Source organism: Notolabrus celidotus, chromosome 12 (assembly GCF_009762535.1).
Source record: "Notolabrus celidotus isolate fNotCel1 chromosome 12, fNotCel1.pri, whole genome shotgun sequence".
In the NCBI taxonomy this organism is placed as follows: Eukaryota; Metazoa; Chordata; class Actinopteri; order Labriformes; family Labridae; genus Notolabrus; species Notolabrus celidotus.
The window spans coordinates 28,467,842-28,488,181 of record NC_048283.1 but is presented as its reverse complement, the minus strand read 5'-3'; the positions used below and the strand labels follow the sequence as shown (position 1 = coordinate 28,488,181).

The following is a 20,340-nucleotide window of genomic DNA, read 5'->3' as shown; positions in this document are numbered from 1 at the left end:
AGAAAGACAAAACTGCCTTCAGACTGCAAACCAAAAAGCACCACACACACAAGTCAGATGCAACTTACTTCATGCACTAAACCCACACATCATTTTCAAGCATCCATTTGAGCTCTGTGGATAAAGAGGTTCCTAAAAAATCTCAGGACTGGCTCAAACATTTGCATGTGGGACATGAATATGAAAGTCTCCTCTCTCCATGTGTGCTCTTAAGCAAAGCACTGAACCTCAAAAACTAAAAAAACTACTCAAAAACTAAACTGTTGAGTGCAGCTGCTCAGTGGCTAATAGACAAAGATTAGCAGCTCTCAGTTGAGAATATGTCCAACTTTAGAAGTGTAGAGCAGGTGGTCTTTCACTTTTCAAAGTAAACACTTACTACAGAAGACACACTTGAATGTATGTAACCCACACAGCCTGGTTTTAACAGGTCTAATATGGATTGACATATAACATAGATTTCATGCATTTAGGGTAAAGTTGTTATTTCTAGAAAGAGTTGAAATGAACATCTTACTGATAAAAGTGTGTCTGTAAATCCAAGATAACGTTACACTTACTAAAACAGAACAAAATGTTTATACATTCACCAAGTCTCTCCACAGCTGAACCTCACATTTTCAGATTAAACCTACCACCAACCACCAATATCACCATGACATTCAATCTGAATACTGCCAGCTGCATGAAGTCAAACAGTTACCAGGTTATTACAGTGCATGCACCTTGAACACAATCTCTGTTTGCCTGCTTTAACCTGATTCCTCACAGTAACCTGGTTTCCTGCCTGCATATAAACACAGTGATTAACAGGCTGTGATGTCACCCTGTGTTTTCTTATGTCGTGCTATTAAGCATTCAAGTCACTTCTTGAAAGCACACGTTGTTTACTTGGAATCGATACAAACCGCTGTGTAGACAGTTTGCTTTAAAGTGCAATACAAGTGTGGATAACTGATCCTTTGATCTGAGCTACATGATGCCTTACATGATGCATTATATGACGTGCATCACTCTGTGTTGTTGTAAAATGATTAGGAGGCCATGTTTAATACATAATGCATAGTAATGTATCGACAGAGAGGTCATTGTCTTTATTGTGTTAGTGTGCCGTAGAGAAGGGAACAAATTATCACCTAACCAGGCTTTGCAGGCACAGGGAGGTACAGGAAACCACATGTTCATCATGCTCCTTTAGTACATAACACAATTTGATGTGTGTTGAGGAGAGTGGAAAGCAAATGCATTCAAGTTGTAACAGGACTGAGAGGTTTTCTCTTTATTATCTTTGTGTTTCTGAATCTGTGTTCACATTTCTTTCAGATAAGTCGAAATGAGAAGCAGTGGAAGTCCTGGTTCGATAAGGAGGCCCCAGAGGAGGAGGCGTTCCCAAACACCTACGATCAGGCTCTGGACTGTTTCAGACGCCTGCTCCTCATACGCTGCTGGTGTCCTGACAGGACCATTGCACAGGTTAGAGTAGACACCTGTGTATCCACCTTACAACCAAGTTTAGTTCCTGGATCAGTTCCATCCCTCTACTTTAGAAACACTGACACAATAAGAAGTATAGTTGTTGAAAGTATAATCCCACAGTTTCAAAGTTACATCATATTGCATTTATAAGTGTATGATGCAGTCTGTCACATAAAGCAAAACCTCAGACAAAGGAATGAATTACCATAAAAGAGACTCAGCTGAGTCGTTTAAATCAGCATATTCTTAATTAATGGAAGAGTTCAGGGCCTGAGAAGAGCTTCTGGTCTACTTTAAAAATGCACTTGTATTAATGAGACTGAGTCAAGGAAAAAAGAAGAATCTGAAAATGTCTTTATCTTTAGTAATGTCTCCCTTGGCCAAGTCTCTCCTTGAAGGGGAAAGTGGAATACATTTAGTAAAATATCTCTATCACTCTGGAGCTTACTGAGCCTGAGTATCGACGTTGTATAATGGACATCCACTTCTTAATGATGGGTAGTGTTTTGGTCCTCTGCAGACAAGTCTAAAGTGGATTTCATTTTGCTGCACTCACAAACAGTCCAGCACTTTTCCTTGTCTGACCTCTGGCAGCAGTGTTTACTGTTTACTGGAAAAACTGTGAAAAATAATCCTTTAAACTATTTGCTCAGATCCCAGCCCCCAGAAAGTAAATGTATTCCAGTGTTTAGTTTTAACTTAGCCTGCAATTCTGAGCTAGTGTTACCGATCATGTTTTTAGCCTTTAACTTTATGAAGCGGTAAACAAACACATCTACTCTGCCTCATTACTTTCCCTATCTCCTCTAGGCCCGTAAATATATTATGGATGCAATGGGCGAGAAATACACTGAAGGGGTGATTCTTGACTTGGAGAGGACGTGGGAGGAATCAGACCCAAGAACACCCCTTATCTGCTTCCTGTCAATGGGCTCCGATCCGACCGACTCCATCATCGCACTGGGAAAGAGGCTGAAAATTGAGACTCGTTATGTTTCCATGGGACAAGGACAAGAGGTCCCCGCCCGCAAGCTCCTGCAGCAGACCATGGCTAATGTGAGTCACTGGTGCACAGTTGCTACTATTTTTGCATCATATGAGGCAGCAGCTGACCAGCTGAATCATAAATAGACCAAACATGGCCCTAGTAAAATGGGCTCTAAATGTGTTTGCTGAAAATGTCTCTGTTTGTTACAATGTCAGGAATCTTAAATACATCATCACTATGCAGTCAGAGATATGATGAGTGTATGAACTGTTCTACTCTGATTGCCTCTCCTCAGGGTGGCTGGGTCTTACTCCAGAACTGCCACCTGGGTCTGGACTTCATGGATGAGCTAATGGACACAGTGACAGAGACAGAGTTTGTCCACGACAGCTTCCGTCTTTGGATTACCACAGAGGTCCACAGACACTTCCCAATCACTCTTCTGCAGATGTCAATCAAGTTCACCAACGAACCACCACAGGGTCTAAAGGCGGGGCTAAAGAGGACCTATGGAGGTGGGGACAGTTTACAGAGGATACAGTGAAATATAATCCATCAAAAGTGCATAATTCCTAATCTCTCATTTAACTGAGCAGAATGTTAGTGAGGCTAAAAATGATCACACGTAGACTTCAATCAATGCAATTAGTCTGTTCGCACATGCTCACAGCTGCTTACAGTTACCCACACCTTCAGTAAGTCACAAAATCAATAACTAATGGGATGTGTGTAAGCTGGGGTGAAGGCTTCAGGGGGAAAACACGGTGAACAACTGTTTACTGCCTAATTCAGTATCAAAGCCTCTGAGGTTCATGAAATTTTAAACAATTCAAAGCGTACTTTATTATTTTATTCAAGCCTAAAGAGGGAGGAAGAGAATAATATTGAATATACATAAGCCAGCTGTCTTTGCCTGTCTCATATGGAACAAGGGTGTGCAAGGTTCCTGATTGGTGATGGAGAGTCTGGGAACACACTCATCTTTGGCTCTTGATGCCTTGCTGCACTTAAAACATCTCTTCATTCTTCTTTAACTGATTAGAAGAAATAGAGAAAAATGAACCGAAACCCTTTTTTCTTTAATTGCAACCAGAGAGTAAAACTGTGTTTTTTACAGTGTGTATGTATAACTTCTTTATCTCCTCAAAGCAGATTGTGTTTTTTGTTGTTTCACCTTTACATTTCGACCATTCCTGATTAATGCAGAAACATAAACCTCTTAGATTTAATGGAACCAAACCTCAAACATGACGGTGAATAAGGTGCATCACAAATATATTTTAACCTTTAGAATTATGGATTAAGATGACAATTAATGCTTTTAATTTATATTAATAACTGTGTAGGCTAAACAGGGGTGGTGCTTCACTTCACTGTTATCCTCCTTCTCCTGGTGACATTTGGTAAACTTGATTAGAGTCTAGAAAAGTGCTTTGACCCATCACATGTCACAAGTTTTCAAAATGAGAATTGACCATTTGCATTCTGCAAAGTGAAGAATTTGCAAATAACAGTGAGTTTTATACATGGAGCAGTGGCAAATACTGAATCTTAAAATGTTCAGCTAATTTAACAAATGAATTCACCCAGAGAGAAAATGTAAGCAGCTAAGTTCTCTTTTAGCCTTTTGTTTATTTGATTTTTTCTATCAAAAAGGGAAATTCTGCACTTATGTTTCCCCCCTAATTTCTTAGTCTTCCTAATCTGCTACAGTAGAATCAGCGAGGAGGAACTTTGAACACACTTCCAGATATTGCACTGAGAAGCTGCTCATTTTACTCATCGCCTCCTGATGAGGACAGTTGCTGATGTCTTCATGTCTTGCCAGGTTTAAACCAGGACCTTCTGGATGTCAGTAACATGGTGCAGTGGAAGCCGATGCTGTATGGGGTAGCATTTCTCCACAGCACAGTACAGGAGAGGAGGAAGTATGGACCTCTGGGATGGAACATCCCATACGAGTTCAACCAGGCAGACTTGAACGCCACCGTCCAGTTTGTCCAGAACCACCTCGACGACATGGACATTAAAAAGGTAAGATAAGTGAACCCTTTCAGATGGTTAGTGGAGTCATCTAGAGCTGAACAAACAATTCTCTACCGGCTACAAACAACAGGAAGATACAGCTGAAACACTTCTGAGTGCAGAGAGGTGAAGGTTTGAAAGGTTGTTTGAAAAGCTTTTACTGAATGAGTGTGCGGCAGGTTGTCGAAGAAAATTGAAGTTTGTCTACACAATTTCTGATACGCTTAGAGCCTGTGTTTACTTTAAAAGTAAGAGTATGATAATTAAATCATATGAATGAACAAAAGGATGTATCACGCGTTCAAAGCGTTTTAATATCAGAATAGAAACATCTGTTACATTTCTACAAGTTGAGTTAAAGAAACCTCGTTTGTTTTCTTCCCACTTACAAGGTATTACAGAATAACATTACACTCATAACACAATGTTCATAACACAGGAGTGCCATGTTCTACACTAGGTTTGTTGAACAACTGTTACCATTACATGTAAGCAAAGAGTAGTTATCTGTTATAAGAACAAAGTATCATATCTTTTCAGGGTGTGTCATGGAGCACGGTGCGTTACATGATCGGAGAGATTCAGTACGGCGGGCGTGTGACCGACGACTTCGACAAGCGGCTCTTAAACACCTTTGCCAAAGTGTGGTTCAGTGAGGACATGTTTGGACCTGCATTCAACTTCTACAAAGGTTACAGCATCCCAAAATGCTCCAATGTGGAACAATATCTGACCTACATCCAGGTGAGTCTCAAAGCAGTGAGTGATTGCTGACTGTACGGCTGTTTTGAATCATACAGCAGATTTAAATGTATTTCACTGAAGAGGTCGCTGTCACTCTCAGCGTCTGACGAGGCTCACTTCCTTATGAATTTAATGTGTGTTAGCATGTTTTTACACATGATGTTTCAACATGTAGTTTGAATTCCATGCCTGTCATGTTATGTAGCTGTTTGCCTGAGTTTTTAATATGCTGTCAGCTCCATCCTTTCACAGGCTGCCATGTGTGACTTCAGATAAAATGCAAGCATGCTCATTTTATTACAGATTATGTATGATTTATAAGTGTGCTAGTGTGCTCAACTGTTGGTTTGTGTGTGTGTGTGTGTGTCTGGGGGGGCAGTTCCTGTGCGAGTTTCATTAAACCTAGTTTCATTATGATGGATGCTAGGGGCTTCCAGGCTCAGCAAGCTTATTCCTCTGCACCGCCTCTCAAATAGAGAGTGACAAACACAGGCTTGGAGAACACACACTCACATGCATAGATGCACAAAGTCACAACATCCAAACACACTGAACTGTGTGAACATTAATACACACAAATGTGCATACTTTATCTAAATTTACAAAACACAACAGAATCCAATCATGCAGTCTGTTCTCGTGTGCTTGAGTGAGTGTGTGTGTGTATATTACAATGAAATACAGACAGATGGGAGCAAAGCCAAATTTCCCCAAATGACCACAGCTATGGACAAATCCCTTCTCTCTCCAGAGCACTGTGACTCTTCTTCATCACCTCCCATTTTTATCAGTGCTACCCTGGCTCTCTCCAGATGTTGGACTCTATCTGAATGCCCACTGTGATGGATGTTTGAGGGATAATCTAGGCAATGACGACATAAATCACCACTGTCTTTATTTCCCAAGTGCAAACTCTAATCTGATCTCCATCAGCAAAACAAAACAAAACAACAGAAGCATTCTGATAATATTTAAACTAAACAGTCTGTTCCAGCGGAAGGGGAACAAAGCTGTGTTTGATACCACATGCAGACAAGCACACATGAAACCTTCCGTTCACACAATGACACCATTCTTAATTTGTTAAAGGTGGTTTAGGTTTCTTCAAATCAAAGCGATAAAACATAGTGGACCTATCCATACTGTTGCAATGTTTTATTTACATAATGTCAGTATCTCACTAAAGTCTGTGCAGACATCACAAAGTAAGTTTGTCTGAAATGTCCAACTTTAGAAGGAGCCTGATTAGAGTCTGTGCAGTAACAGATGGTCTGTCTCTCTGTCATCATTGAGTAAAAAACACCTGCAAGATGTCTCTAAGTCTGTGCATCTTAAGGGATATTTTCAGCAAGCTTAGAAATTGTTAGTTATACATAAATTATATCAGTAAGATTCTGTCAAGTTTTTCTATCATTTTTTAAAGGCATCTGATCTTGTGAAGGTATCATAGGGACTTGGGAATCGGAGGGTTGTCGGTTGAAGTCCCAGAGTGGACAAAGTTTGGCAAGTGGACTGGTGGCTGGAGATGCGCTGCCTGGGCACTGCCGAGGTGCCCTTGAGCAGGGCTCAACTGCTCGGGTGGCGCTGGTTGATGGCAGCCTCCACACTCTGACATCTTTTCTAAGTGCATGTCCATAGCATGTTTGTGCATTATTGCATGTACAGTATCAGTGAGTACACCCCTCGCATTTCTGCAAATATTTAATTATATCTTTTCATGGGACAACACTGAAGAAATGACACTTTGATACAATGTAAAGTAGTCAGTGTACAGCTTGTATAACAGTGTAAATTTACTGTTCCCTCAAAATAAATCAACACACCGCCATTAATGTCTAAACCACCGGCAACAAAATTGAATTCACCCCTAAGTGAAAATGTCCAAATTGGGCCCAAAGTGTCAATATTTTGTGTGGCCACCATTGTTTTCCAGCACTGCCTTAACTCTCTTGGGCATGGAGTTCACCAGAGCTTCACAGGTTGCCACTGGAATCCTCTTCCACTCCTCCATGACGACATCACAGAGCTGGTGGATGTTAGAGACCTTGTGCTCCTCCACCTTCTGTTTGAGGATGCCAAACAGATGCTCAATAGGGTTTAGGTCTAGAGACATGCTTGGCCACTCCATCACCTTTACCCTCAGCTTCTTTAGCAAGGCAGTGGACGTCTTGAAGGTGTGTTTGTGGTCGTTATCATGTTAGAATACTGCCCTGTGGCCCGGTTTTTGAAGGGAGGGGATCATGCTCTGCTTCAGTATTTCACAGTACATGTTGGCATTCATGGTTCCCTCAATGAACTGTAGCTCCCCAGTGCCGGCAGCACTCATGCAGACCCATGCCATGACACTCCCACCACCATGCTTGACTGTAGGCAAGACACACTTGTCTTTGTACTCCTCACCTGGTTGCCGACACACACGCTCGACACCATCTGAACTAAATAAGTTTATCTTGGTCTCATCAGACCACAAGACATGGTTCCAGTAATACATGTGCTTAGTCTGCTGTCTTTAACAAATTGTTTGTAGACTTTCTTGTGAGATACTGTATATCAAACTGTGTGTATGTAGGATTAATGAAGTACGTTTACCTTACGTATTGTATCAATGGTTTCTTATCTCAAAGGTCTGCTGCAAAACTTGGAAAGACGTCTACTGAATTGCTTTGTAGTGAAAAAAAGTAAGATAATTAATGAATAGCTACAGTGAAGAGATGGCAGAAAATAATGCAAAGAGAGATAAAGACAAAGGTCTGAGTAATCGCCCATCCAGCAACTACACTCATTCAAGTCTGCACCGCTTCTGTGACGGTAACATTTACTACACACATCGTTCTTTTGAGGCACAAGTGTCTCGTCTTAATGTTGTCTGTCAGCTCCGTATCTAGCAGCAGGACCCTTGGCATGGTCTAGGATCCACTGAGTATAGCTGGCTGTGTATCCGGTGTTAAGAGTGATCGTTTCCCCTGCACTCACTCTTCATACTGTACCAGTCTGTCAGATGCATGTGTGCAGTGGAGTGGGAGGGATCGCGTGAACCTCCCACGTGTTACGCCCTCACAGCGACACTCTTTGCTGCAGGGTGAGAAGAAGCAGCTGGTGACGCTGTGTGTGTCAGAGGAGACTCTTGGCTGTTTACTCTTTACACTGACCTGCTGTGGCTCAGCAGAGAAAAACTACAACATGGGAAAATATATATATATTTAATACTTAAGTGATAAAGTAGCTCAGAAAAAAAAAAAACACATGACATTGTTGGAGAGCTTTGGCCATGAGCTCTGTCAGGCTTTTCTGTGGGCTCAAGGCTGCTGTACAGGGGGGACACAAAGGACATCATGCAGCAGTCACCTAGAGAGGGAAAAGAAACTGCTTTGCCTTTTTCTTGCTGAAAATATTCAACAAACACCCTCTAACCGAACTGACCACTCGTTCCTAACTGCACCTGTTTTTCTTTGACAGGGTCTGCCCGCTTACGACACTCCTGAGGTGTTTGGTCTCCACCCGAATGCAGACATCACCTACCAGAGTAAGCTGGCTAAAGACGTACTGGACACCATCCTCAGCATTCAGCCTAAAGACAGCTCATCAGGGGGAGGAGAAACCAGAGAGGCAGTGGTGTCTCGGCTGGCTGACGACATGCTGGAGAAACTGCCTCCTGACTATGTGCCTTTTGAAGTAAGCTTGTGTGCGATATGTTTCAGACTTTGCCCCATTAATAGCCTGAGGTGTGTGTTCAAGCGCAACGTGCTATGTGGCAGAGGCGAAGATGTGGGATGTGTGTTTGTGGGGTGATGAAAGGTTGTGTGTGTTTAACAGAGAAAAAAAGAGGACTAAAAATAAAAGAGGGGGTGTGAATGGAGCTGGATCCAGCTGGCTGTGTGTTATTTCGGGTTTTCACGTTGTTGTCACCGGAGGAAAAGTGAGAGGAGCGTTTGACTTTTTGAGATGAGGTGCAAAACTCGTCATGGTCTCTATCCAATTAAAAAAACAAAACACGGAAATGATGACGTCAATGTATCTGGAATAAAACACAATCCTTACAGGAAGTTTAAAATAGATTTAACCTCTTGTTCTTTTCTGTGTCCTGCAGCAGTAACTATAGAAACATTACATCTTGTACTCAATTTGTACCAGAAGCATGTAACCAACATGTATGTGTGCATTATGGGGATGAGAATGAAGCTGAAGAACAGCTCCAGGGTCACAAATAAATCTGATAAATGCTGAAGAGGTTCAGATAAAGTGATTCCAGTTCTAGCAGCTGAACATGTATCTCAGTATCATTTCAACAGGTTTTTAAGTGCTGATACTTCTTTTCTTCATGCTTTAAAAATGTTGTTTGATATATTAAACTGAACCAGGTGAGAGAGCGCCTCCAGAAGATGGGTCCCTTCCAACCCATGAACATCTTCCTGCGTCAGGAGATCGATCGGATGCAGAGAGTCATAGTTCTGGTCCGGACTACCCTGACGGACCTCATGCTGGCGATCGATGGAACCATCATCATGAGTGAGAACCTGCGAGATGCTCTGGACTGCATGTATGACGCACGCATACCTGCACGCTGGAAGAAGGTTGGTTGAGGGACACGATTGAATCATAGTTTAGATTGACCTCACTCTGTCGTCAGAGTTACATTTATAATTCAATCACAGACTTAAAGTTCTTTGGCTCGTTGATGCTTGAAAGAGAACAAAGAAGTCTAGTACGGGTTACTCTATGATTGTATTAGCTTTAACATCAGGCCTCTTAATCATTCGCTGCTTCTCAAAAAGCCACATAAGACTTCCTAATGGGCATCACACTCATCTGATTTGTGCCGGTAAAGTTATCCATTGTTATTTTGTTCATAGTTTTTTCTAAAGCACTAGAGAGGGATTTCTTGCTAAAAGGAAATGTATTAGTAGTTTCTTGTCAAGCTCATTTATTTCTGTTTTCATGACTTTAAAATGTTACCCAAAATGCCTTGAATCTGCTCTGAAGGATGAGAACTTGCAGGTTTAATGATAAAGAAGAAAACAAATACCCTTTTTGGCATTCCAGCCTTTCCCTCTCAAACATCACATCTTTGGAATGATTTAGATTTGAATAATGTCCTGGCTGTGTTTCAGACTTTATTCTATCCTTCTGAATTGTTTCTTCTGCTCTTGTCACGCAGTGACTCACAATCTGTTTGTTTGTTATTTCGTGTCTCTGTTGTCTTCTCCTTTGATCGATCCAGATGACAGCTTTGTGTTTGGTTGTGATGTTTCCCTCATGTTGTTGTTTGTCTGTGTTTTCCAGGCATCATGGGTCTCCAGCACCCTGGGGTTCTGGTTCACAGAGTTGCTCGAGCGGAACCGGCAGTTCCAGGCTTGGATCTTTGAAGGGCGGCCCAACTGCTTCTGGATGACAGGCTTCTTCAACCCGCAGGGTTTCCTAACAGCCATGAGACAGGTACACACAGTATCAAGCTACCTGAGTACTTACCACCGCCAGGGAGGAGAGCAGATGGTACACAGAGGGAGAACAGGAACACTGCCACAGCCACACACACACACATAGACACACAGACAGTGAAATACAACTACACACACATTTCTCAGTTCCAATTTATATTAATGTGAAGGGATTGAATACCACACAGAGATGTAATATGAATGTTTAACCCTGTTTGATCCAGAAATCAAGTCATGTCCTTACTGAAACCCTGACACTCATTTCAAGTTATTATAAACATTAAACAGAAGTGAGAATTAGATGACATCAATAAACATTTAGAGCAGGTAATCTACGTTTATTAAGTGTTGCTCTTTCACTTGTTGCTCAGCCAGCTCATTTCAGTCAGATAACTCACGCTCACAGTGATTGGAAATGTTTATTGCAGCAGCAGAACATTGTTTGTGTTTGGCATCTAGGCTCTGACCTCTGATATCGAAGAGTGATGAGATAATATCTTAAACACCTTAGTCAGAGTCTGCAGGTGGATGCTGCAGGTGGATGCTGGGGTTGTGGGGCTGAAACAATACACGCAGTACCGGCAGCAGTGGAATTGACAGAGCAGGGGGAGCATTTTTGCAGCTTAGATGGACCCCCGAATGGGAGAACATATTGTCTGGGATTGAGGACATGAGTTGTGTAAGTGTGGAAACTGTGCAGCTCGAGTTACCTTCCTGAACGAGCTCCTCATTCCAAAGTTTTTCGTAAATGCTCACAAAGCATGTTGAATAAGGATTTATTCTGCACTAAAGACACCTTGATACATTCAGATGAAAACAGATCTACATTTTGGGCTGTGTTATGTCAGTACAAATATGTAAATGGATGAGGAACTGAGATTGTGGTAAACACTTTCTTGTGGTCCAAAATAACGACAGTAAGATCAGGTGGATTATTCAGCCTCTCCTTAAACACAGATCTAATGAAGTGAAGAACGAGTTCTTGGTTTGTGTCAACATGAATTCATTGATTTCTACATTTCAGATGTTTGTACTCACACTTTTACTCATTTGCTCTTCACTCCGTTCATACCGTCACTTCTATCACTTCAAGTATTCCTTCCATCCTAATGCCCCTGTCTTGCTTTCATCCCGGCACTTACAGCATCCATTTCAAGCAGTAAAGTGGGCTATTATTTTGCTAGCTGTACTTGAAATAAATCTATTACTGCCTCTAACAGGGTTTTATGTACTTTATTTACTCTTTGCCGGCAGACATTTCCATAATTATTGAAGGCTTTGGTTGATTGAATCTCTTTAATTGAATTTATCAGAGATTCAGACCTGATGTCTGCTTATCTTTTTCAGCCACTATGAAAAAGAGCTACGACAGAGACCCGGGGGTTGTATATGTTTACAAAGCCAGACTATCTCTTTACTATTGCTTCCAGAAGTTTGAGGAATAAGACATAATTCAGAAGTAGATTGGTGTTTGGATCGCACTGCCTGCTAGTTTTATTTGTTGGAGGCAGGACAGGAAAACCCTACAGAGAAATGACTGTGGATGGAGACGTCTATGTTTCACCGAGCAGGGAGTTCTGTGTCAAATCTCAAATGTACTTGTTGTTTTTTCTGAGTACAGCACCACTCTGTTCAGATTCAGTGTATTATTTGTGACTGACTTGTTTTTCTTAGACCCTCTCTCTCTCTCTCTCTCTCTCTCTCTCTCTCTCTCTCTCTCTCTCTCTCTCTCTCTCTCTCTCTTTCTCTCTCTCTCTTTCTCTCAATTCAATTTTTTTTTTCAAATTTGCTTTATTGGCATGAACAATGAGATGTTATTGCCAAAGCACATATATTCTATAACTCTCTCTCTCTGTCTTTGTCATTTCTCTTCTGTTCAGTATCGTCCAATAAGGTGTAGTCTTTTTTCTTTTTCTTTTTCTAAGGTAAAAATGAGCGAGGGAATGATGAGCTCACTTTTTATTGATGTACTCGTCTCTTTGCTCTCTCTCTTTGCTTCTTTTGAGGCGTGTTTTTTATTTTCTCTGTCTTTGTGCTGCATCTCTGAAAACATTGCCTCGGCGGAGTACACTCCTGCCCTCCACAGTGCTTTTTACTCTACCTCTATTACAGGCCTGTTATCACTATTGATTTTCTTAAGGGGAAACTTTGCAAAATGTCAGTTCTGTCTCTTCTGTAGAGTGCCGGGTCAAACTGCCCACTTCACTGCCGGCACCTCACCTGTGGACTTCTTTTCTGCATTTGCAGGAGATCACTCGGGCCAACAAGGGGTGGGCTCTGGACCGCATGGTGCTTTGCAACGACGTGACCCGGTGGATGAAGGATGACATCACTCAGCCCCCCGCAGAGGGAGTGTATGTTTACGGCTTGTACCTGGAAGGCGCAGGCTGGGACCGCCGAAACTGCAAACTCATCGACTCAAAGCCCAAAGTCCTCTTCGAGATGATGCCTGTGATCAGGATGTATGCTGAGAATAACGGTGAGATTTACAAATGAAGAAAATAATCACTGCTTGAAGTTTAAAGCACTTAACGTGGTGGATCTTAGTGATGTAAAAATGATCTACCAACTCAAAACCTTTAATCTTGTCTTCTTCTATCAGGATCAACCTGTCAAGTCTTCACTTGTCTCACTCTCTCCCTCTTCTGTCCTCCTCAACATTTGCATCTCACAGTCACTCACAATGTTTGGGGGTAACATTTAAATGTCAATCGAACCAACTGCTATTTATTTAGTATGGGAGTAGATTAGCAGCAGTATGTGGTGCAGTGTTTGTTCTGAATAAGACCAGACTACATTCAGAGGGATGAACCCCAGTGGATGCCTCCTAGCGAGGCTGCCTGGAAAGTGAATTAATGATCCAATGATGCGTGTAATGCAGTTTGTTTACATCAGGTCCCCTCCCGGCTTTCCCCTCCAATAAGGCAGCTTCCTGCTGGGATTGAGCGTGTGCATCATACATGTTTGATTGTACATGTGAAAGTCTAGAAAACTCCTCCACCCGATGGTGACTCCCTTCAAAGAGCCCAGTGTGCTCCCTGCATGTATCATCCCTGAGCGTGACTCATTGAGGGGCGTCTGCTTGTTAAAAGGATTGCTGGTTTTTGTGCTGATGGGGGGTTCTTGAAAAACTCTTCAGGGGAGCATGTTTTCACCTACAGGCCACGTGCTCGGCGCGCTACCTGCGATGAGGTGGTGCTCAGGGAGTACATAAATTGACTCATTGAATTTTATTGCAATTATGACTTTAACTAATAAATAATTTGGCTCCTTTTTTGAGGTGTTTCTTTTTCCCCGTCAGCCACATTCTGTTAATTGGAGGGTCTTTAAAAGTGTTGATTTTGTTAAAGGGCTGTTTTATTCTTTCAAGTGTTTAAAATTATATTTTGGTCTCAGCAATGATCACGTTTGTATTTGTGGTCTTAAACAACAACTTCTTGGGTCTGCAGGAAGCACTCCACATGACTGTACTTCTGGTCTTTCTCAGTGTGTCAGCTGACTCTTGCTTGTGTGTTCCAGGTTCAAAGGATTCCCGCCTCTACTCCTGCCCCATCTACAAGAAGCCAGTGAGAACTGACATGAATTACATCGCATCTGTAGACCTGAAGACGTCACTCACTCCAGAATACTGGATCCTGCGGGGCGTGGCTCTCCTCTGTGACGTCAAGTGATCGCTCCATGTTGGCGAACACTGACGAATACCTGTGGCAGGTTAGCCGTGATGAAATCACTGTCAGCCACGTGAACTAAGTCCTGAAGCAAACAGGACTCTGCTGGGACTGCTGCTGCAGCACTTTGTTTGTGGAGGAGAAGTAAGGTCATGCACAGCGGGAATAAAAGCCTCTGTAAACATCACTGCTGTTTGTCTGTTGTTCCAAAATGTGATTAGATCACGTAGAAGGACAAAGGAGATTAACAGTCACGCCTGCATAATCCAGATTACAGCCAGATAGTCATATGTCATAAAACTGACAGGTAGCAGTGGAATTGAGCAACTGAATTTGAATCATGTATCAGTGTTGCAGTCTAATGACTGAGGGTCAGCTGTTTCTGAAGTCATCAGACTGTTGTGTGCCTTCTTAGATTTGAAGTTTGGTCTTCATCGTGCCGTGTATTTCGTCTTATCATCGCAGAGGTAAGGTTTAGAGATCAGTTGGCCCTGATTAGTGTCGACATATTTCCTCAGCCCACCAGAGGCTTCATCATGTCAAGAATGTACAACATGTAAGTAGAAAACATGTTGATTGGGGTTTGGAGGTTTACTTGATGTGATAAAACGGCCTCATGCAAATACCCTCATGTGTTACAGTAGGGGCAATGGATGGGTGATGATCTGGGGTTGTTTCAGTGTGGGTGGAACAGGGCAAATGCAATCGTGTGAAGGGCGAATGAACCAGGTCACGTACAGGGCTACTCTTCAACACAGTCTTCTTCAATTAGCTGGAAAACTCTTTCCTGCCTCCGATGACTGGATTTTCTAACAAGACAATGCCCCTTGCTACACAGCAATGTCAGTTACAGCCTGGATGGAGAACCACAACCTTCAAACCATGCCTTGGCCTGCTCAATCACCAGATCTAAATCCATTTGAAAACCTGTGGAAAATCATCAAACTCAAAATGGAGGACCACAAACCCAAAAACAAAGCAAATTTGTTTGAATCTTTGCATCAGGAATGGGCTGCTGTCTGTGACGGCAGAACAATGTCAGAAGCTGGTGGAGAGCATGCCAAGACTTATAGCTGCAGTCATCGAAAACAATGGTTATGTAATCAAGTACTAACTCCTGTGTGTGTCATGTGACTAAAACAGACAGAGAGGAAAACATGGAATTCCTAAAAGCACTGTTTTTGGCAGTACAATGACATAGCTATTGATGTAAGAACTTATGTGACTTTGGTTATCAAGAGAACCATGTCAAATGGTGAGATATCAGCTCTTAAATTAAAATCTTATGAGCTATTTTTGTTGTTATCATTATATTTGTCCAAACAAATGTCCCAGGCATCAAAGTGAACAAGACTTTAAAGAAAACAAGGGTGGTCTAATCATTGTTTCCACGACTGTAGTTTCTGTTAGAGAGTGATGCAGTGTGCAGGGATCTCTTCATCATCAGCCACCTTACTGCAACACTGGAGCATCACAGTAATGAATAAGACTCAACAGACCTGAAATACATAGAAATTTTAATGAAGTTTTTACAAAAAACGATGGCATCAAAACATCAAAACACTTTTTTGGTAGTATTTTCTTTTGTTATAAAACCACTGTACGCACTCTAAAGCTACCCTGTACACAGATCAGGCTCAGGCTCCCCAAATCAAATCTTCACCTTCAATCTTCTTCATCCCTTCTTTTATCCAGTCGTATTATTTGACATCACACTGTAATGGTTCAAATATGATCAAACTCCTCCTGTTCCCTTCTCAGGCATGGACAGAAACAAGATGAGAAGAGTGCAATGACAGCGGAGGGAAACTTGGCCATATATGAATATCACAATATATTCATAGTCTTTAATGCTTTTTCTGCCTTTTCAATACATCCAAGACTTTGTGTTTCTAACAAGGTCGATGGAGTTATGTACACTCGCGTGTCGCTCCCCGTTGGCTGGCTGCTTTGATAAAAGGCCTCGCTCTCCCTCCGTCAGCAGTGGTCATGCAGTTTTTCCTTTGTAACAAACGTCCTCTTCTTTCATCGATGTGTCAGATCCTCCGTCTGTTGACTTTTGTCTGCGAAACGTTCCTGTATTCGTGACATCAGCACTCTTTGTCTTGTACTTCCATTGTTCACTCTGAAATTAGTGTCTTCTGGATGCTCTTCAAGGACAAAGGTTCTGTTTCGGATGTTCCAGGTGAAAGGAGGCTTTTGTGGCAGAGTGACCCACACAAGTCTCCAAGAACTGAATCATGATGCTGAAAGTTCCTCTCTCTTCTCTGACTCAACTTTTGCCACTCTTCATCCCACATTCATTTTACAACAGATTTCAGAGGTTATTGCCTACTTGCTGTACATGCTACACTTACAGGTACATAAGTGGTTAAATGTATTCTACAGCTGTGGCAGAGATAATTTGCAACATTAAAACCCAACCTGAACCCTTCAGTCCTCACACTTTGTTGCAACAGCGTTCAGATGACAGTCTTCTGCAGTCAAAGGAACATTTGCATGTAGTTGTCATTTCTGTACCAGTCTTACGGCATGACGTTCCCTTGGGACAGTGAGCGGGTCATCTCTGTGTGCACAAAGTACGTCTTCAGCTCTCCTTTGCCCTTGACATTGATGATGCCTCTACAAGAGCACATGTAGCCCAGGGTCTGAAGGATGCGACTCGTCTCCTCCGTCACCTGCCGGGAGAAAGAGATGCTTTAACTCATTTTACATGACTGAGTATCATCCCTGCAGGCAAACACACTCACACGGGACTTCCACCAGATCTGTGTCCGGTCTGATCCGCTGTGGTCTGGCTCCGTGCTCTCTCGTCGGTCAACACCCAGCGGTTGTTTTTTTTGGAACGGAGCAAGGAGCAGGACCGCCGGACAGCTGGAGTCTTGTGACCGAGGGATTCTCCACCTTCTCTCGTTGTCCATGTTGTCTTTATCGTCCTCTGAAAACCTCTGACTTGATGACTCAAGGTCTGCCTCCGCTCAAAATGACATTTTGTTGTCATGGTTAAGTTAGAAACGATCTGGTGATAACACAGAGTGTTTTATTCTGAAAATTAACCGGATGTTTTCATTTTGTTTTGGTGCCTGACTTCCTCTCCCGCTCCATCTGCTCTGTTGAGATTGATGCGTCGTGCTCCGGCATCCGGCAACAATAGAAGTCTTGTGTATCTGATCCGTTGCGTTCCGACCTTCTGGATCAGAGACGCAGTCAGAACTCAACTGATCGGATCCAGTGGAAGTTAACACATCGATTAGAATAGAAACCTATCAGATCCAGTACTGTGACGGGTCGGAGACGGACTGGACACGGATCTGGTGGGATTTGGCCATCAGCTCTCCAATCTGCCGCCTGTTAACTTTGTATAACAGAGTCTTGTGTTCCTGGAATGTTGCTCTGAAACACCAAACCTCTGCAGTGCTTCAACCGCCGAAATAAGTTCTAAAAGTATCAAGTGTTTTCTAAACCCTTACATTTTATAAGATTGCAAGAATCTGTATGAAGTTGAGCTCTAAGCACAGAGCTGATCTACAAAAACAAAACTGTACAACTGTCGAGCCACTGAAGTTCTAAAGATCACAGAATGAAAACATCCTCTGTTGGATTGGAAATCAGGCGCTAAATTAACACGAGATGAGAAATATCTGCGTGCTACCTCGGAATAATTCTGAGTATCTCAAAAAGTATGGAGGCAATCTCAGAGCAGATGGCTCTATCAAACATGTCCAGGCTGTGAAGTGCAATACATCCCTCCGAAGGCTGAATCATTCCCACAGCCCCTCGCCATGCAGGTGAAAAACCATTATATCTTATCAGTGCTCAGGCAGGGAGGGAATGATTGGAAGATGTCACGTGATGCTGAGCTGATGTAATGTCCTTGCTGCCACAAACAGCCCAGCAGAGGAGAGGAGTTTATCTGTTCAACATCTGTGCTGAATTAAAAAATCCTCTACATATGAAAATGGAGCAAAGCTGGAGTCGACTCCAAACACAGCCTGATGTTTAGAGAAGCATCAGGAGTTATTCTGTTGTTGTTCTAGCGTTCTATTTTTAACAAAGCTCATTAACAAAACAAAACAAACATCATTCATTACTCTTACTACTTTCCTGCCTGTCTGTGGCTCTCAGCCTCTGGCCCGTTCATTCCCTCTGAAGACATTCATCTTTAAAAGCTCAAAACTGATCTATACAGTAGTTCAGTTTTAAATCAGTTTTAAAAGTGAAGTACGCAACCCAGGAGGGAACTCAGACCTTATTCATGTGGAGGAACAGACAGCAGGGAGAATAAACAGAGACAAATAAAGGCTTTGAATTTGATGTGTCCTTCACCTACCTGTATTTTCCCCAGAACTCCAGTGCTGTCCATCCTGCTTGCTACATTCACTGTGTTCCCCCAGATATCATACTGTGGTTTCTGGGCTCCAATGACGCCAGCTATCACTGGACCGTGGTTAATACCTGACAAAGTAAAACCAGCAATCAGATTCATTTCATTCACATTCACTCAGTCAACATTTTTCAGATTCCTACTTCTTCTATCTAAATGTGAAATAACAGCACACATCATTTACGCATGTATTTCTGATGTCATTCTTTGACGATGTTTGACATGATGTCAAATAAAAGCTCTGAAAGGCCTTCATTATACGACTCGCTACATTCAGGATAAAGCTTTCACAAAGTTTCATCAGAGCATGAGCTGAAGTGAAAGCTAAATGCAGCTGAACTCTTAATCCCAACACTTCTAGCACCTCTGCTAAGCAGCTCTGGAGCTTTTAACAGCACATCGACTACACCGGCCTCTCCTCGCTCTGACTTCTGAGTCATGTCCAGATTCCTGGAAAACGCAATCTATGCAAGCGCGCAGACACACAGGAACACAGCTTCTGGTTTTGTCCGTCCCTGTGGGTGAGCTCTCGTATCCCTCGCTGGTGGAGCATTTGAAAGCGGTCTGGAAACAGCAGGGATGGAGGCTCACACGCACGCTCACTGCTGGGTTAATGGAGCATCCCAAGCTGAGATCTTCCCAGACAGGTTGAAGGTATCGAACTCAAACTCTCACTACATGCAGCGAGCTGAGACCTGACCTCCTGCTGTCTCTTCATTCTGCCTCTTTCTCTGCAGTCAGTCTCTCTCTCTCTCTCTCTCTCTCTCTCTCTCTCTCTCGCTCTCTCTCTCTCTCTCTCTCTTGTTGTGTTGCCATGACTCTACGTCTAACTGTGAACATGTGGTTCTTTTTCTAGTTATAGGACATATTTGCATCTCTCTGTGTTTGTTTCAAGACAAAGACAGAACTCCCACAATGAGCGAGTGCTCTGAAAACAGAAAGAAGAAGACTATTCAAGGATGCAGTAAGGCCACACGTGTGTCGCCATGCTGACCTCGCCAAGTGTGTACACTGAGCATATGCTAGGTCTACATTCAAGTTAAGTCTCCATAGTAAACCCAGCTGTTTGATTCTAACAGGCTAGGATCAGGTCTGTCAAATCACTCATTTTATTTCTATCTGATAAATCGAGAATTTCAGTAGTTATGAATTAATCACATTTTGAATAGCATGAGAAAAAAATCCATTATTTTGCATTTCTGAACTGTTTTTTAGGTTCAAAATAATTACATCTTAATTTGGGAATAGAATGAAATGCACTTCATGATCTTGACTTTTAGATTTATTGTTCCAATAAATGCTGCACTGCTGCACCGGTGTGCTCTGAAACCACGACCTCCTTCCCAGAGCGCTACAGCAAAGTTTGTGGTGAATTAAAACATGATGCATCAGACATTTACAGCTCTAACGTTTGTCATTGCTGAGCCTCACTGCACATTATAAATGACTCTTCAGGTCAGGCTGTTTCCATCAGTTTAAAGTGGATCTAAAACATGTTATCATTATAACACAGCACTAAGTGGATTAGCAATATTTTGTGTCTATATTCAAGTAACCAACTTATTCACACCAGTCTGGTAGAATTATGATTTCATATGTGAGTTTTATAACAATGCTAGC

General features: G+C 42.3%; 2 protein-coding genes across 11 annotated transcripts in view; one reads left to right on the top strand and one right to left on the bottom strand.

Annotated features, from left to right (window-relative positions):
* dnah5 (dynein, axonemal, heavy chain 5) overlaps nucleotides 1-14,523 on the top strand; it is a 93,595-nt gene extending 79,072 nt beyond the window's left edge. For all 7 annotated transcript variants that reach the window (XM_034697928.1, XM_034697930.1, XM_034697927.1 and 4 more), the window contains exons 78-87: nucleotides 1,324-1,473; nucleotides 2,287-2,532; nucleotides 2,760-2,979; nucleotides 4,293-4,498; nucleotides 5,030-5,233; nucleotides 8,690-8,905; nucleotides 9,592-9,804; nucleotides 10,514-10,666; nucleotides 12,916-13,147; nucleotides 14,188-14,523. In XM_034697928.1, the coding sequence (XP_034553819.1) occupies nucleotides 1,324-1,473; nucleotides 2,287-2,532; nucleotides 2,760-2,979; nucleotides 4,293-4,498; nucleotides 5,030-5,233; nucleotides 8,690-8,905; nucleotides 9,592-9,804; nucleotides 10,514-10,666; nucleotides 12,916-13,147; nucleotides 14,188-14,339 (1,992 nt within the window). In that variant the 3' untranslated portion in view covers nucleotides 14,340-14,523. The remainder of the gene's footprint in view (nucleotides 1-1,323; nucleotides 1,474-2,286; nucleotides 2,533-2,759; nucleotides 2,980-4,292; nucleotides 4,499-5,029; nucleotides 5,234-8,689; nucleotides 8,906-9,591; nucleotides 9,805-10,513; nucleotides 10,667-12,915; nucleotides 13,148-14,187) is intronic.
* A 1,309-nt stretch (nucleotides 14,524-15,832) lies between these two features.
* The window catches only part of adcy2a (adenylate cyclase 2a), an 83,228-nt gene continuing 78,720 nt past the window's right edge, over nucleotides 15,833-20,340 (bottom strand). For 2 of the 4 annotated variants that reach the window (XM_034698435.1, XM_034698433.1), the window contains 2 exons: nucleotides 18,667-18,791; nucleotides 16,188-17,014 (listed from right to left, as the gene is read on the bottom strand). In XM_034698435.1, the coding sequence (XP_034554326.1) occupies nucleotides 16,862-17,014; nucleotides 18,667-18,791 (278 nt within the window). In that variant the 3' untranslated portion in view covers nucleotides 16,188-16,861. Of the gene's footprint in view, nucleotides 17,015-18,666; nucleotides 18,792-20,340 lie in introns of all 4 variants that reach the window. The other 2 variants (XM_034698432.1, XM_034698436.1) reach the window with 2 other exon arrangements.